Source organism: Myotis nattereri (genome assembly GCF_964212035.1).
Source record: "Myotis nattereri genome assembly, chromosome: 8".
Lineage (NCBI taxonomy): Eukaryota > Metazoa > Chordata > Mammalia > Chiroptera > Vespertilionidae > Myotis > Myotis nattereri.
Genome location: NC_138083.1, coordinates 82,757,534 through 82,775,822, shown reverse-complemented (window position 1 = coordinate 82,775,822; position 18,289 = coordinate 82,757,534). Strand labels below are relative to the sequence as shown.

The following is an 18,289-nucleotide window of genomic DNA, read 5'->3' as shown; positions in this document are numbered from 1 at the left end:
GAGATTTTGCTGCCTATGGTTTCTTCTAAGATTTTTATGGTTTCATGACTTACATTTAAGTCTTTTATCCATTTTGAGATTATTGTGTATGGTGTAAGTTGGTGATCTAGTTTCACTTTTTTGCATGTATCTGTCCAATTTTCCCAGCACCATTTATTGAAGAGACTCTCTTGACTCCATTGTATGTTCTTGCCTCCTTTGTCAAATATTAATTGAGCGTAATAGCTTGGCTTGGTTTCTGGGTTCTCTCTTCTGTTCCATTGATCTATATGCCTGTTTTGTGCCAGTACTAGGCTGTAATCAAACTTGAAATCTGGTATTGTGATTCCCCCAACTTCGTTTTTCTTTCTCAAAATTGCTGCAGCTATTTGGGGTCTTTTTGGATTCCATATAAATTTTTGGAGTATTTGTTCTAGCTCTGTGAAATATGCCATTGGTATTTTAAGACACCACTGTACTCGGACCAGCCTACCATTGGTATTTTAATAGGGATTGCATTGAATCTGTAGATTTCGCTTGGGTAGGATGGACATTTTAATGATGTTGATTCTGCCAATCCATGAACACGGTATATTTTTCCACTTGTTTATATCTTCTGTCTCTTTTTTCAACATCCTGTAGTTTTCTGAGTATAGGTCGTTTGCCTCCTTGGTTAAGTTTATTCTTAAGTGTCTTAATTTTTTGTTGCAATGGTAAATGGGATTGTTTGTTTAGTTTCTCTTTCTGAAAATTCATTATTGGTGTATAAAACAGCTATTGATCTTTGGGTGTTGATTTTGTATCCTGCTACATTGCCAAATTTATTTATTAAATCTATTAGTTTCTTGGTGGACTCTTCAGGGTTTTCTGTGTACATTATCATGTCATCTGCAGATAATGAGAGCTTTACTTCCTCCTTTCCAATTTGGATGCCTTTTATTTCTTTTTGTCTAATCACTGTGGCTAGGACTTCCAGGACTATGTTGAATAAGAGTGGTGAAAGCGGACATCCCTGTCTTGTTCTTGTTCTTAGGGGAAATGCTTTTAGTTTTTGCTCATTGAGTATGATGTTGGCTGTAAGTTTGTCATATATAGCCTTTATTATGTTGAGATATGTTCTCTCTATTCCCACTTTGCTGAGAGTTTCTATCCAAAATGGGTTTTGGATTTTGTTGAATGCTTTTTCTGCAGCTATTGATATGATCATGTGATTTTTGTCTTTCAATTTGTGTTGTATCACATTTTGTTGATTTGCAAATGTTGTATCAGCCATGCATCTCTGGAATAAATCCCACTTGATCATGGTGTATGATCTTTTTAATATATTGCTGGATGCAATTTGCTAATATTTTGTTGAGGATTTTAGCATCTATGTTCCACAAAGCCGGGGCCTGAGGGAAGCTGGCTGGGGTCCTGGGTGTCTGTGGGTGGCCGGAGGGAGGGAAGCCTGGGTCTCAGGTGCCAGAGGAGAGTCAGCGCTGGCAGCCCAGGGGAAGGAAGGCCTACTCTTGCACGAATTTTTGTGCATCGGGCCTCTAGTATACATATAAAAGCCTAAGCTACCGAACGACCAAATGACTGATCACTATGATGTGCAGTGACCACCAGAGGGGAGATGCTCAATGCAGGAGCTGCCCCCTGTTGGTCAGTGTGCTCCCACAGCCAACCTCCTGTGGTCCCTCCCCCTGGCCAGCCAGCCAACCCCCTGCGGCTCCAATCAGCCCGCCCTGAGGAACACCACCTGTGCTCGAATTCGTGCACCAGGCCTCTAGTATGCAATAATTAGATGTGACCATGATGACAGTGTGTTGGGATGTTGATCTGACTCCTCTACAGGTATAAGTAAAGGGGCGGGGGAGGAAAGTGAGTTTTGTTGTTTCCTGTACATCTAATCCAAATTGAATGGTTAATTCAGGATCAAGACAAAATAAAATCTCCATTGTGTGATATCAAAAGAAGAGAAGGTGAAGCAGGAGGAAAGCATGTTATTTATTCATTTTTGAGACTAACTCAGTTGCCAGCAGTCATATATGTACTCTCAGTAATGCTTCATTTTGCACATTTTCCAGTGATATCTATTGATAAACTAAAGAATAACACCTAGACAGGAGCCTCATGTCATAATGCAAATTAGTTTTAGGGGATTCAAGTGTTTAAGTCAGTTATTATTTAGTGGTTTGAGATCTAAATAGAGACTATGAAATAGTTTTGTTGTTTGTAGAGTATGAAGAATGTCATGCAACTCTGTCATCATTTATTGTTAACTCATATTTAATAATCTGAGCAATAACAGGAAGTGTTTCAAACAAGAGAAAGGACATCATCTAGAGGTCCTACTTGACATCTTAGTTTAGCTTGTGACCATGGTTCTACCTTAAATTTCTATCTATTTTATTTTCTTTGTCTTTATTGTGGTCCCTTCCAGCTACAGAATCCTGAGCCTCTCATTAAACTTACAGTTTTCTAACAGCACTGTAGGAGGTTAACCTAATGTCCCATGTCCCAGTCATTTCCCCTTTATTTAATAAAGTTTTATTTTTCAAAATGTACAGTTGTTGGGACCTGTTTTTGAATCTTTAATAGCAGCTGGGCATGGGGGGTCCCCATCCTTGGTATTTCTAGTGTAAATTACTTAAACTTTGTGCTTTGAAACCAACATAATAAGTATTTTACTGAGGAGCTCCCGAAGGGGTGCCCTGGCCAGGGAACTGCCAATGTTCAGTCTTTCATAGACAACAGCTGGGCATATGAGCTTATAGTTGAGAACTTGCTATGTATCATATGTGTTTCTGTCAAGATTAGGTTATTATGCTTGTCCCAAACTTTGCCTTTGGACCAGTTCTTTTTGGCCTTGCCCCCAGTTTGTTCACTGGGTCTTTGTCTTTCTTGGCCGATGGCACCTTTCTTGTCATCCTTGGGTAACATCATGGAGCTCAGAGAGCAGCTGCTACCACTGTAGCCTCACTGACATGTCGAACAAAAAGCTGGCCACTATCAGCCCATAGGGTCCATAATATTGCTTAATTTCTTCTGTATATTAAAGATGTTTTTCTTCTGAAGTTCTGTTTACCCTGAGCAAAGAAAAAATGAGGGGTAAATAGGAAGAAGTCAAACTTATCTCTCTTTATTCCTGAACTTAAAAAAAATATACTTATACTGCTTCTTAAAATAATAGTTAAAATTATATATACATATTGTGTGTATGTATATATATAACACCATTTATAAAGTGTTGCTTAAGTGTGTTTAATTTCAAACTCATAACCCCCCTTAGAAAGGTAGATTGTATCATGGTAGGCAACATTTTATTTCTGGCTATTATATCTTACATCTTGAGTAGTCATCTTTTTAAATTTCTCATTGCTGCCTATTGTCATCAGGTTGGCAGGCTTTAGGATTGGCTTTCTTTGCTTAGGTGATCCCCAGATGAGAGTGTTAATAATTGCCCTAGCTCCGTGGTTGGCAAACCGTGGCTCGCGAGTCACATGTAGCTTTTTGGCCCCATGAGTGTGGCTCTTCCACAAGATACCACGTGGGGGCGTGCACATACAGTGCGATTGAAACTTTGTGGCCCATGCGCAGAAGTCGGTATTTTGTGGAAGAGCCGGTATTTTGTGGAAGAGCCACACTCAAGGGGCCAAAGAGCTGCATGTGGCTCGCGAGCCACAGTTTGCCGACCACTGCGCTGATTTGGCTCAGTAGATAGAGCATCAGCCTGCGGACTGAAGGATCCTAGGATCGATTCCAGTCAAGGGCACATGCCCAGGTTGTGGGCTCAAACCCCAGTAAGGGGTATGCAGGAGGCAGCCAGTCAATGATTCTCATCATTGATGTTTCTATCTCTCTCTCCCTCTCCCTTCCTCTCTGAAATCAATAAAAATATATTTTTTTAAAAATGAGTGCTGCCAAAACTGGTTTGGCTCAGTGGTTAGAGCGTCGGCCTGCGGACTGAAAGGTCCCAGGTTCGATTCCGGTCAAGGCATGTACTTGGGTTGCGGGCACATCCCCAGTAGGAGATGTGCAGGAGGCAGCTGATCGATGTTTCTAACTCTCTGTTTCTCTCCTTTCCTCTCTGTAAAAAATCAATAAAATATATTTTAAAAAAAAATGAGTGCTAATAATTAACACAACTCATGCTAGAACGAAGGAATTCTGGTTGAACTATAGTAAGTAGCATCACTCATAAATTTCCCTGATTTAAATAAAATCTTAGGAGTCCTTTATTTTATTTCTAAATTTTAAAAATTGAATTTATTGGGGTGACAATAACTTTATTGCAAAACCATACAGATTTCAAGGGTATAGCTCAATAGAACATTATCATTGCCCCAAGCAAAGTCTCTGTCCCAATTTTCCCCCTCTTTCCCCACCTCCACTACCCTCCCACTCCCTTTCCCCTCTATCACCGCACTGTGGTCTGTATCTGTGTGTTCTGTGTATATGTTTTTTGGTTAAGCCCTTTACCTTCTTTCATCCAATCCCATCCTCTCTGACAACTGTCAGTCTGTTTCGTGTATACATGCCTTTGTTTCTATTTTGTTTTTCAGTTTATTTTGTTCATTAGATTCCATATGTAAGTGTGATCATATGGTATTTGTCTTTCTATGACTGCTTTATTGCAGTTAGCATAATAATTTCCAGGTCCAACTATGCTGTAAAAAAAAAGTGTGATTGTCTTTTTTTTTTTTTAATTAAATCTTTATTGTTCCGATTATTACAGTTGTTCTTCTTTTTTCCCCCCATAGCTCTCCTCCACCCAGTTCCCACCCCACCCTCTGCCCTTACCCCTCCCACTGTCCTCATCCATAGGTGTACGATTTTTGTCCAGTCTCTTCCTGCACCCCCACACCCTTTTCTCCCCAAGAATTGTCAGTCCACTCCCTTTCTATGCCCCTGGTTCTATTATATTCACCAGTTTACTCTGTTCATCAGATTTTTTATTCATTTGATTTTTAGATTCACTTGTTGATAGATATGTATTTGCTGTTCATAATTTTTATCTTTACCTTTTTCTTCTTCCTCTTCTTAAAGAATACCTTTCAGCATTTCATATAATACTGGTTTGGTGGTGATGAACTCCTTTAGCTTTTTCTTATCTGAGAAGCCCCTTATCTTATCTGACCTTCAATTCTGAATGATAGCTTTGCTGGATAAAGTAATCTTGGTTGTAGGTTCTTGCTATTCATCACTTTGAATATTTCTTGCCACTCCCTTCTGGCCTGCATAGTTTCTGTTGAGAAATCAGCTGATAGTCATATGGGTACTCCCTTGTAGGTAACTGACTTTTTTTCTCTTGCTGCTTTTAAGATTCTCTCTTTGTCTTTTGCCCTTGGCATTTTAATTATGATGTGTCTTAGTGTGGTCCTCTTTGGATTCCTTTTGTTTGGGGTTCTCTGTGCTTCTTGGACTTGTAAGTCTATTTCTTTCACCAGGTAGGGGAAGTTTTCTGTCATTATTTCTTCAAATAGGTTTTCAATATCTTGCTCTCTCTCTTTTTCTGGCACCCCTATAATTCGGATGTTGGTGATCTTGAAGTTGTCCCAGAGGCTCCTTACACTATCTTCGTATTTTTGGATTCGTTTTTCCTTTTGCTTTTCTGTTTGGGTATTTTTTGCTTCTTCGTTTTTCAAATCTTTGACTTGATTCTTGGGATCCTCTTGTCTGCTGTTGGATCTCTGTATATTATTCTTTATTTCAGTCAGTGTATGCTTAATTTCTAGTTGGTCTCTTTTCATATCCTCCAGGGTCTCACTAAATTTATCAACGGTTTCTAGAAAATTCTTAAAAAACCTTATAACTGTGTTTTTGAACTCTATATCCAGTAGTTTGCTTTCCTCCATTTCTGTCATTTGTGACCTGTTTCTTTGTCTCCGCATTTTTTATGCTTCCCTGTGTTTGTAGAGTGGCTTTGTGTGCTAGGTGTCCTATAGGGCCCAATGGCTCAGCCTCCCCAGTTACCTGAGGTGGACACTCTTGGTGCACCCCTTTGTGGGCTTTGTGCTCAGTCTTGTTGTAGTTAAGCCTTGATTGTTGTAGTTATCACTGGGAGGAATTGACCTCCAGGCCAATTGGCTGTGAAAGTCAGCTGTGTCTATGGTAGGAGAACTTCTGTGCTAAAGACACCCTTATGGGGCAAGACTTGCTTCAGTCGGGCTTTGGTGCTTGCTGAGTCTGCCCCGTGAGTGTGTCCCTTATGGATCTGAGGAGTTGTAATCTGGATGGTCCCACTCTGACCATTGGGTACACTGGCTCTTGGATCTAAGGAGGTGCTAATTTAGCCTCTGCGTGAGGCTACCCAGCAGTAGCTACAAAGAGATCTGCAGATTCCCCTTCCTTGTTTGGGATTTTGAGGTGCCCAGATGAGGCCCAGCTGTGAAGCAATGCAAGCTGCTGTGGGGCCTTGGGCCTTCTCTTGGAAGTTCTGGGTCTGTCTGGCCCAGTTGCAGTTTGCTAGGTAATTTTCAGATTGCAAAGGGCCAGGGCATTCATATGTAAAAGTCTCTGCCTCAGCTTGGGTGGGGTAGGGTCTCAGGGAATCAACAGGGCAAAGCAAACAGCTATGGCTGATCCTCAGCCCTGCCCTCAGGGGCCCCGAGTCTCAGTGTCCCAGGGTAATCACTGCAATCACCTCTGAGAGAAAGCCGCCCTCAAGTTCCGAGTTCTGCCCGATGCCAGACAGTCCAGTTTCTCCCCGTATGAGTCTGGGTCCCTAGAGACTTCCCGGAACTGGAGTTCAGTGCAGTCAGGGCCTTGTGACTCCCTCCCGATTCAAAAAGACAGCCGCGTCCTCAGTTGCCAGCCCTTGCTGCGTTCGCCTCCGTACCTCTGCACTTTACTTCTGCACCTCCTCTGAGTCTCAGTGTGCTTTTCTCTTTCCTTCTAGTTGTAGAATTTCCATTCAGCCAGCCTTCCTGTAGTTCTGGATGATGTCCGTTTTGTCTTTTAGTTGTATTTTTGTAGATGTTGTGGGAGGCAGCAATTTCCGGTGTTTACCTATGCTGCCATCTTGGTTTCTCTCTCTCTTTTTTTTCTTTATGGCTGAGTAATATTCATTGTATAAGTGTATCACAGCTTTTTTGACCATTCATCTACTGATGGGCATTTGAGCTGTTTCCAGATCTTGGGTTTGTGAATAATACTGCTACGAACATAGGGGTGCATGCTAGTATATTCTTTCGAATTAGTGTTTCGGCATTCTTAGGATATATTCTTTTTTTATAGATAAGACTACTAATATCCATATGTGTTACCTACGTTAATAAAAGCATATGCAAAGTATATTTCTACTTGTGAATGAACATTTTATGTATTACTCCAGCACTATACATTATGTTTTAATGTTGACTTGCTCTTATATCACAGCTGCTGAGAGCCATATACATGCATGTTAAAATGTAGACCTTTAATGAAAGAGGAGAGTAGAGTGTAGTGCTGTGTAGTGAGTAGCTGCCATATAGTCGTGCTGAAACTTAGTGAATTTACAACTGAGAATGTGCAGTAGTACAGCCCTTCTGTCCTGTGAACTAACAGCCAGATTGTTTGTAATTTCCCATGCTATTTAAAACAGGGTTCTCATGTATCAGCCGTCTTCTGTAAGGGTGCCCAGTGTGACTTCGGTTGATCCTGCTGCTATTCCGCCTTCATTAACAGACTACTCAGTACCATTCCACCACACACCAATATCAAGCATGTCATCAGATTTGCCAGGTATGTGAAGATTTATTTTTGTTTGTTTGTTTCTTATTAAGTCTTACCATTTATTTTTAATCTTAACCTGTGGAGCAAATAGAGTTTTAAAAATGTAAATAGAAATGCTAAGGAAATTTGAAAACTTCATATAAAGGTAATGTCTGTTTTAATATATCATATTCATTTCCTATCATCTTATCTTCAGAGCAATCTATAGATTCCTAATAATAGGAAAGACAGTAGGATAGTAGGAAATGTTTATAGATTTTATTTTCCTTCAGAGAAGATTTGTACTCAGAGGTTTTCCTTAGCTTATTTATTATTCAAGCTTATAGGTTAGGGAGAGAGTATTTTCTCATACTCTTCTTGGTAGTCCATCACAACTTGGGGTGTTGCCAACAGCTTTACCTTGTGATTTTCCCCTGTAAAAAGAGGATCTACCAGCTGTCTCCCTAGAGCACTACTCAATATCTGAAGACATATTTTACATATATATATTAACTCAACATTTAAAAATTCAAGGTTATTTGAATTACCTTAGTACCAAGACCTGTGCAACCAGGGCCATATTATACATTTAAACTCTGCCCTTCTCCCCTCTCTGTATACCCAGTGTTTTTACAGACATTTTTGATCTATCAAATGTGAGCAAGTTAGAACCAGTACCTCTTAATATTCATGACTTCCCTTCTTTCTAAAGGGTGCTTTTAGTGGAATACAATTCCCTCTTCCAATTAATTAATTTTCCCCACCAGATTTCTGAAGTTAATTTTAACACTCTTAGGGAGGTCTTTATTGTAAGAACAATATATACTCTTTAGGACAAAATTTGTGTTGTTTGAAACAGTTGATGGTTTTGTTATCTGGCCAATTCAAATACAATTTAATGGAAAAGAATAGACTAAAAATACTATCCATCAAAAAAATTGTAAATACCTTTTCTTAAATATGTTTAGTACTTTGGGAATTGGTATTTAAATATGTTTAGTCCATGTGTACTTTGGGAATTGGTATTTTAAAAAATGGTTTGCAAACCCAGCCATGACCAGTTATAAAGTATTTTTTGTATCCAAAGCTCAATGCTAAGGTATAGGTGAGGTCTCAAGGTCCATAAGAAATACACTCAGAGTAGTCTTAATTTCTAACTGCTATGTTTTGCTCTAACTTTGGCTAGTTTTAAGTGAAGTTGAAGAGTGTCCACATGTCATCTTAGTATATGTTATAAACATTTTTTAAGGATTTGTTTCCTAAAGACTTTGAATTAAAAATTGATCTGGAAAAAAGATTATAAACTTTCATTTACTACAGTGATTCTGGCCATTTAGCAGTAGAATAGACACAATTTACAAATCACTTGCTCTGTTTTCAAATTATGTGATTCTGAATGAATTTTTAGCTTTAGAGAATTTACAGTTTTTCAAAATTTGGGTATAAATTGAGACTATTTTATAAAATGTGCAGATTTGAGAAAAATGCAGTAAAATATGTTAACTGTATATTTCATAAAATACACTTCAAGCCTGGTATTAAGGAACTAAGACTAATATTCAGGCCAATATAAACCAATATGGTAATACTGGTTATTAAAATGTTGAAATGCTTTTTACAAGTTGATAAACTGAATAGAATAGGGTCTATTGTACTTTATAAGAATTAACAGTTTTATCATCATCTGTGATTCATGTAGCAATCACTACATCTAAATAGCTTAGTTTTTACTTTGGTTTTATTGTTAGTGTGCTCTTTTGTAATTAGTAGTTACTTTGCTTTTATTTTTGTGCATAAATTTTATGTAATTAGTCATACTATACAGAGTTGATATTTATAAATTTAATAATTTATAATAAATATTAAATAGAACACCAAGAATAGAGATAGCATTTTAATACATTTCTTAACATTCTTTTTAAACATCATAAACATGAATCTTCTGAATCTGCAGGGGAACAAAGAAGAAATGATATTAATAATGAACTGCAGCTTGGAACATCTTCTGATACTGTGCAACAGTGAATTCAAAATAAAACATAATTTGTATTTATGGAATGGAAAACAGCTTGATTATTTCAAGAAAAAATATGACTGCCTTATTATTACTAGTGACATATTGTCAGATGTGAATGGTGCTCAAAAGTTGTGTCATTAAAATTTGGAAGTGCTAAACATTTACATATTTAATCATGTAGCAACCATGTTTGGTTAAAGTTCATGGCTCAAGTAAGGAAGATGTTATTCTTAGACATGTAGAGTCAGTTTCACATAAAGACACATTTAAAATCTAAAAGCAACAATTTCAACTGTTAATAGAACAAACATTTAGAATGTACCATGAGAATTTTCAACCTGCTTTTTAGTTAAAAATAATTGAGCACATTTTCAACCTTGAAATACTTAGGAGGGCATAAATATATATTAATATAATCTATTGTTTCAATTGAAAGTTATGGTAAAATAAGAAAACAGCATTTTGCTAAATTTATAAAATAAGGATGTAACAATCACTATGAAACTTCAACTATTTCATATGAGTTTTAATAGTCCACCTAAAATATAAAATGCAAGACTTTGATAATGCAGTTTATTGGAAGGAATAACATCTGAAATACTATATCAAATTTTAGAGATGGTGTTTGAGAAAAAATGGTTTCATGGAGAAATATTTACATTAGAACATTATTGGATTTTGTATAGACAGCATCTGTATAATGCTGGGGAGACAGCCTAGAATTTCAACCAAGAGCTTAGAAAAATGTGTGGGTATTTTACTATCTATAATAACAAAAACATAATATGCTAATTAGATTGGACATCCTTCTGGACGTCTTTCCTTGTGGACAAAGCTTCAGCGGGGGTGGGGAGGTTGCAGGGGGCTGAGGCAGAGGTGGCAGAGGCCCCGGCTGTGGCGGCAGGCAGGGGCCAAGGGCCTTGCACAAATTTCGTGCATTGGGCCTCTAGTGCATTATGTAAGTCACCATATTCATTGATCCGTGGATGAGGTGTCAAAAGATAGAGATCAAGTGAATCTCTTAAATCACATGAAACAGTAAAGAATTACAATATATCTAAGAGCTGAAATAATGAAAATAGGAAGTCTCTGCACCTCAGTGGACAGCCTTCAGTTCTGGAGCTGTAAAAAAAAGTCTGAAAATTACAAGTCTGTGTGTTTATTTAAATTGAAGTTATGAAATGGGACTAAACATTTAGAAAATGAGCATTTTTGGGTGATTGGCTTCAATACAAATATTCCAGCAGAGATAGCAGTGCTTTCTTAGCTTTTTAAAAGTGTTTGTTATTCAAGTGGACTGAGTGATTAAAAAAACATTAAAAGTAATTGAACATATAAAATCCTATCTGATAAAAGAGCAATATGCAAATTGACTATCACTCCACAAGATGGCTGGCAGGGGAGGGCAGTTAGGGGCGACCAGGCCGGCAGGGGAGGGTAGTTAGGGGCAATTGGGCCAGCAGGGGAGCAGTAAGGCATCGCTCAGGTTGGCAGGGGAGTGGTTAGGGGGTGATCAGGCTGGCAGGCAGAAGCAGTCAGGGGCAATCAGGCAGGCAGGCAGGCAGGCAGGCAGGTGAGCGGTTGGGAGCCAACAGTCCTGGATTGTGAGAGGGATGTCCCAGATTGGAGAGGGTGCAGACTGGGCTGAAGGACACACACACACACACACACACACACACACACACACACACACCCCATGCACGAATTTCGTGCACCGGGCCTCTAGTCCTATATAATAAAAGCCTACTGTGCTAAGTGTCGAGTCGGCCATTCAACCAATCAAAGTGTAATATGCTAATGATATGCTAAGGCCGCTCGACTGCTCACTGTGATGTGCAGTGACCACTCGGGGCAGACAACTGGTTGACCAGTCACTATGATGTGCACTGACGACCAGGGGACAGATGCTCCAACTGGTAGGTTAGCTTGCTGCTGGGGTCTGGCCGATTGGTACTGAGTGAGACGGGCCAGACACTCCCTGGAGCCCTCCTTCAGTCCCTCCCCAGCTGGCCAACCTTTCGCGTCCCTCCCTGGCCTCGATCATGCACCAGTGGGGTCTCTAGGTCTGGCCTGCACCTTCTCACAATCCGGGCTGAAGGACCCCACCCCCTCTGAGTGCACAAATTTCATGCACCGGGCCTCTAGTTAATAAAAAGAAAATTGTTACACCATTTGAAGCAAAATAAAATTAATAAAATTAAAAAATTAATTAAATGACATGCCGATAAAGTATTTTTGTGACTCAGGTAATAATGGAGATGTTGAATATATAAAACTCTTGGAAGATATAAGAGTTAGACAAATTTTGAATTGGTGTTCAACAGAAGCAGAGAAAGGATTTACTGAACAAGATCATTAATGTGAAAAGAAACTGCTTATGGAAAAACGTCGCCTACTGAAGTTGGAATCGTTCATTGTGATTCTCTTTGTCCATTGTTATCTCAAACCCTGCTGTGCCATATAGGTAGTGACAGACATACAAAATGAAAAATCATAATTTTTTTACATGCTTTATAAATGGAATGGTTTCTTTCAAATGATTGGTGCTATAGTTTCTATTACTTGATAAGCATTGTAAACATAGCTTATTTAGAGATTATAAGGGACTAACTAAAAATGTTTGAGTTATAAATTATTCATTCTGCTTATTAAATATTTTAAAGATAATTTCTACTAATATTCTCTATTTTGAGTAACAGTCTAATATCAGACTTTACTTTGTATGATTGTTATTTAAGGTAACATTGAATGCCAGCAAATAAAAATGTATAAAATTGAATAGAAATTGACCTGTCTTAGTGACCTATATTTAGTATCTTTTTGTTGTTGTTGTTTTGTTTGTTTTTAATGTTTTGGAATTTAGTCAAACAGGGACTCCAGGGGAACTGACTTAGAAGTTTATTGATAGACTTTTTAGGTCTGAAATTTTAAATTATTTATTGTTATAACTTTAATGCTTTGAAATGGTGTACTGGGCAACCTTTTTCACATTCCTGTTTCTGAAGCTTAGTTGGAGAATCTCACATCTTTGGTTTAGAAAATTGCATTGGCTTATAAGCTAGTACGCCTTGATAGGATTTAGCTTGTTAGTGAGCAGAAATTACCAAGGCTTGCTTTGTGCAGAGCATGGAACTGGAGTGATCCCTGGATGAGGTACTGCTTTTAATATGGAAATAGGGGGACAGAGAGCGCTTCATGAAATAGACATCTGTTTAAGAAATGGTATTTTAGATGAAGTTCATTGTGATGTATTTCTGACAAATAAATGTGAAGTATCTTAAGAGCTTAAGTATGTTTTTTTAATGGTTCGTATCCAGATCATTATCTCATCCATTTTTTTGCTTCTCGTTCTGTTAAGTGATGAAGCTAAGAAATGTTTGCTTTGACTAGCCCTGCTTCTTCCTTTAAGTCTCTGGGAAGTGATTTTTCCAGATGTTTTTTAGGGAATATGTTCATTTTGGAATTTTATACACATTAAATAGCACTGCTTCTGGTGTAGACCTTTCCTATCATGGAATGGTAAACAGTTAACCCCAAATGTTTTCTGGCTTGTGATAAATATAAAATGATTTTGGGAAATAATTCTTGTCTCCAAAATATGAGACAACTATTAACAAAGCATTTTTGTTTTAGGTTTGGATTTTCTTTCCCTTATTCCAGTTGATCCCCAGGTATGTATCCTGAATTTAAGCAACTAATTTGTATTTGATTGTTGCTTATGTCATACTAACTAAAAATGACCAGTTGCATAAAATCAGGACAGTCAACTCTCAGTTACTTAAATTGATGCAAAGAAAGTACTATATAAATATTTCAGTCTTATTTGGAGAAATAAAGTTGCTGTTTTTCAATTTGTGATATTTTTTGGTCTTGATATTTGAATTTGAAATTTTATTTAGTTTAATAATCAGTTGGCATTATCAAGTATTTCAGTGATTAAAATGAGGGAAGCAGTGCTAGATTACTAGAAATTAAAATTGACAGAAATTGTAAAACACTTGTTCTATATAGAGAAAATAGCTAAAACTGATTAAACTGCTTTGAATCATTATCTTGAGTCTTCCTTATTTTTAAAGGCAATCAGGTTCAGACTTTGGGGATACCCCAGCCTAAGTTGCTATAAATTATAAATTATTCCTGTTTTCTCTGTCAGAGGTAAGAAATTCTAGTATCCCAGAGTCCCATCATGAAGACCTTGCAGTGAGCATGGACCCCACTGGCAGGCGTGTAGCAGAGGCAGAGCAGAGGAGGGAAAGGCATGGGGAAAGCCAGGGGCAAAGTGAAACAGACTTTGAAAGGTGTGTTGAGAGTAGGAAGGGAGTAGAGGAAGAACATGGACCACCACTTCCTAGGTGCTCAGAATCAGCTAACTACAGGTCTTGTATTGGCCTCCTGTTTGAATACTCTGTATCTGATCACACAAACAACACCGGAAATACTGGCCCCAGGTAACTTGCACAGAATGAAGAATTTCTTCTTCTCACCCTGAATTGACTTTGTGACATCAGTAGATTCTATCTACAACAAAAGTATACCTATATCTTTCTAGGAAATTTATTCTTTGGGCTTAAAATATTACTGATTTTTTTTTTTTTTATGTGAACCATCCTTTTAAAATAAATGACCTTGGAACCTAGAGGATTCAAATTTCATAGTGCTATTTAGCCTGCTAGTGTCAGGCTAACTTTAATGATAAGGCAATAGAAGAGTTAGAGGTTGTGCCTTCAGTCTCCATAGAATCCTTAAGATTTGTTCTACTTTACCTCCATGTTACCCCATTATTTTTGTGCAGATATGTGCCAGTTACACTTAAAGAATGGAGTTACAGGTAAATGCCTGCAACCCGAGTATAATAAATATTCAGTGCATAGAGCCTATTGATAGCAGGACTATAGTATCTAGCATTCATTTTATAAAGGAAGAAGAGTACCTTTTTACTACCACACAATCAAAAACTGCCTGAGAGGCAAAATAAAATGTAAGTTTTTGACCTTTTTTCTAGATTCCTTCCCCAATTTTGTTGGAAAGTAGGAAATGTATTTGCTTTTAAAGAAAGTTAATACTTGAGAGTTTAACTTTGTTTAGATCTTTAAGAACAATATCCCTTGAATTTCCTGATGCATGACATTCATTTTATTCATGATCCAAGACAGTTATCCATCCTAAACATTAAATTACTTTTTTGAAAGGCAGCTGAATTTAGTTCTTCCTACTGACTAGCAGTTCATACCTGGGGCTTTTTCCCTTATCATTTTGCAGATCACGTAATCTAAACAACCTCAGTTTTAAATTCTGTTCTGTAACTTAGTATCTCCAATGATAGCTGACTATAGAAGTGATAAGATTGATCAGATACCCTTTCATACAGTCTGAAGATAAAATATTTCTCACATAAAATATTCTATAGCGATATAAAAATAAAGCTTTTAGTCTTTCCTCTCTCTCTCTCTTGATCAATACTAGAATGTTAAACTCAGGTTTGAATTTAAGAATCAGCAACCAAGCTAGTAAGGAAACAAAATGTGAATTCTTGGAGAGGGGTGTCAAGGAAGCATCACAAGAAAAATTACATTAGATTAGATCTTTAAGATTTATTACAAAATTTTGTGATTACGTGACATAGTTCTATGTTCTGGGCATCCCTTGGTAGCTAGCTACCATGTTGTCTCTGAATGCTGTCCTTGCAATTACACAGGTATTGTTACATGTATGTACAGAGGAGTCAAATGCCACTCTTTAGTTGGTCAGTTTTTTGTTTTGATATATATTTTTTTTATTGATTTCAGAGAGGAAGGGATGAGAGAGAATAATTGGCTGCCTCCTGCAGGCCCCTAGTGGGTATTGTGCAATGATCAGAATCCAACCGTGACCTCCTGGTTCATAGGTTGACACTCAACATGGAGCCACGTTGGCTGGGCTAGTTGATCAATTTTAACATTATTCCTAACCTGTCTGATTGATAATAAATTTTGAAAGAATTGTTGAATTTTGAAATAGCATTTTTTGCTCACTACCATTAAAAATAAGTATTTACTATCATTTTGCAGTGTGATTTAAATCTGGTGTAAACACATGTAGCGAGAGATCTTTTTGAGGTTATTTTGAGTCATGATTGTGGGGCCCATATTCACTATTAAATATTTTTGACATTTTTGTAATTGCATCTATATATTTGGTCAGCAAACAAATTCTGCAAGTTTTGAGAATCAAAAATATATGCTACATTCTCTAAGTAATATAAAATATCTAAATTCATGCCATCTTTCATCCAAAGACCTGGAGTTCTGAGAAATTTTTAAATCCCATTGGGATTAAAATATGTGGCTCTCACTTGTACATATCTAACAATTTCTAGTCTCTTTATTTGAAATGAATGTAGCCTCTTCCTCATCAGCATCATTGTTTGTTTCAAGCAGTACTGTCCTCCTATGTTTTTGGATAGTCTCACCTCACCCTTAACAGCAAGCAGTACGTCTGTTACCACCACCAGCCCCCATGAAAGCAATACTCATGTTAGCTCATCCAGCAGCAGGAGTGAGACAGGGGTCATAACCAGCAGTGGAAGGAACATTCCTGACATCATCTCATTGGACTGAAGGAGGACTTGCTCGATTCTAGGAATCATTCATCAAAACTGCTCTTTCTTGGATCTCTGGTCCGTGGAAGCTATTTTTTTAATAACAGTTACTTTGATATTTATTGAAACGTCAAATGGATTCTTTTGCTTTCTGAAAGACGAACACAGATAACTGTGGCAAGAACCAAATGACACACATGATTTTCTTATTCATGCTGTACTCTGAGCATCAGATGCGTCAGCCATAACTTTGTCTTCTTGGGAGACGGATTTCAGTTTCATGTTACTGGATGGATTCTACAAATCAGTTAAACATTTCTTGTAATAAACAGCAATAAAATTATGTAAATGTGCAAGTAAACTTTTTTCTAATTAAAAAGGATGTAATCAATGATTTTAAAAGGACAGCAACTTTTGTTTAACCTGACGTGAAGGAAAAATATATGGAAAGAAGTTACGTTTGCCAAGTGAGTCGTTTCCACGCAGATTTGTTCTATTTCATTGAACTGATGAAGTCTTGATAAGTGGCCAAAGCGTGGGTTCCACTTTTCTTCCTGATTCCATCAAAGAAAAATGGCCTTTGTGTCATACATTTTTCCCTGGTTGTCATTTACATTCGATGTTATTTGCTACTGAATGCAGAGAGAAGTTCTAGGATCTGGCTGTTCTTTATTGGCAAGTATGTCGAAGAACACTACACAGATTCTACCCTGATGTAATGTGTGTTATTTTTGGTAATTTTATAATCTCATTCTAGAGATTTCTGTAAATTCGGGGCTTGCCTTCTCAAAAAAAAAAAAAAAAGTGCTATGCAGTCATTGAAGGAAATGTTTTTGGAGTAAGGTGGCTGGAATGTTAGAATTTTGTTCTTATTGTCCAGAATCATTGAGAGCTTAGAGGCAATAGAAGAATGGATTTAGGGGAGCTTGGGAATAACAAAGTTTAATTTGTTCCTAAGAACTTCTTTTGCTCATTTACTTTATAGAATAATACTCAAATCTTGTTGAAACTTTTCAGATTTTAGTGACACTGACCAAGAAAATATGTTTTAGATCTCTGATCATTTTTAAAGAAAAAGCAAATAGCAAGAGATAGGGGTGGTATCAGATTTCCTTTTTATTTTTTAAAGAGAAATCTTTCCTGAGACCACAGAAGACCTGAACCCCACTTTAAAAACCACTCTACTTTCTTTTGCTTTATTTGGCTTCCTAAATAATTTTAGCATTCTCAAGGAGTTAATACTTTCCCAATGTTTAGCTTTCTCTGCCTACTTTACAGATAAACTCTTTTTTAAAAATGGGTAATCTGATTCTCAAGCTGAGTGCCCAGATGAAAAGCTCTGAGTTCAGTGAGAACAGGGACGCATGACTTGGGGTTGGTGCAGCTCACGGAGCTGACTTGGCAGTGCTTGGTTTTCACACCTCAAGTTTTCATGGCCTCTGTACACCTTTTGTGCTGATTTAAGATCATGTGATTTTCTGTGTCATCCCTTCTTTGGCTACATCATCATCCCCTTAATGTATTACCCTTTTTGGAGAGCTGCTTATTATTAAAAGCGTGGAAAATAAACTTCCTGCAGTAGTTGTGCCATAGTTGCTAGTTCTATCTTGTCATTAGATTTCAGTCCATGTTACAGTCCTTTGGTCCAGATACAGAATATCTTCATAGTAAAGTTTTATGTTGCTGCTTTAAATACAGATGCAATTTCTGTTAACTCTGTAATCAGATAGAAAAAGTAACCTGATTTGTGTGGTATAATTTGTCAATAAAGAAATGATGTATATTTGTTATCATTTTGTTACCCTTTAGATTCTCAGCGACTCCCCTTCCCAATTTAATCAACGGAGTTTTATAAGGTCGATTAAAATGTGAATAGAAGTTTATTTACTTGTTTTTTATAATGGATACCTCTGCTTTTATAGTTGTGATCTGTTTCTTTTTCGATATTTTAGGTGAGTAGTTTTAGTGTGCCTTTTAGGTGCTTCCCACTGAAGTTACATATAAATTTTTAATTTATCTTGCGCAGGTATATTTAAAAA

General features: G+C 37.4%; 1 protein-coding gene across 8 annotated transcripts in view; it reads left to right on the top strand.

The window, feature by feature from the left end:
* PIAS2 (protein inhibitor of activated STAT 2) overlaps window positions 1-18,043 on the top strand; it is a 73,784-nt gene extending 55,741 nt beyond the window's left edge. For 3 of the 8 annotated variants that reach the window (XR_013996278.1, XM_081096533.1, XM_081096534.1), the window contains 2 exons: window positions 7,547-7,686; window positions 9,611-9,714. Coding sequence is in view for 5 of the 8 variants with exons in the window: in XM_081096533.1 (XP_080952659.1) it covers window positions 7,547-7,686; window positions 9,611-9,681 (211 nt within the window). In the remaining 3 variants the exon portion in view is untranslated. Of the gene's footprint in view, window positions 1-7,546; window positions 7,687-9,610; window positions 9,715-13,306; window positions 13,345-16,089 lie in introns of those variants that run through there. The other 5 variants (XR_013996276.1, XR_013996277.1, XM_081096530.1 and 2 more) reach the window with 3 other exon arrangements.
* The last annotated feature ends 246 nt before the right edge of the window (window positions 18,044-18,289 follow it).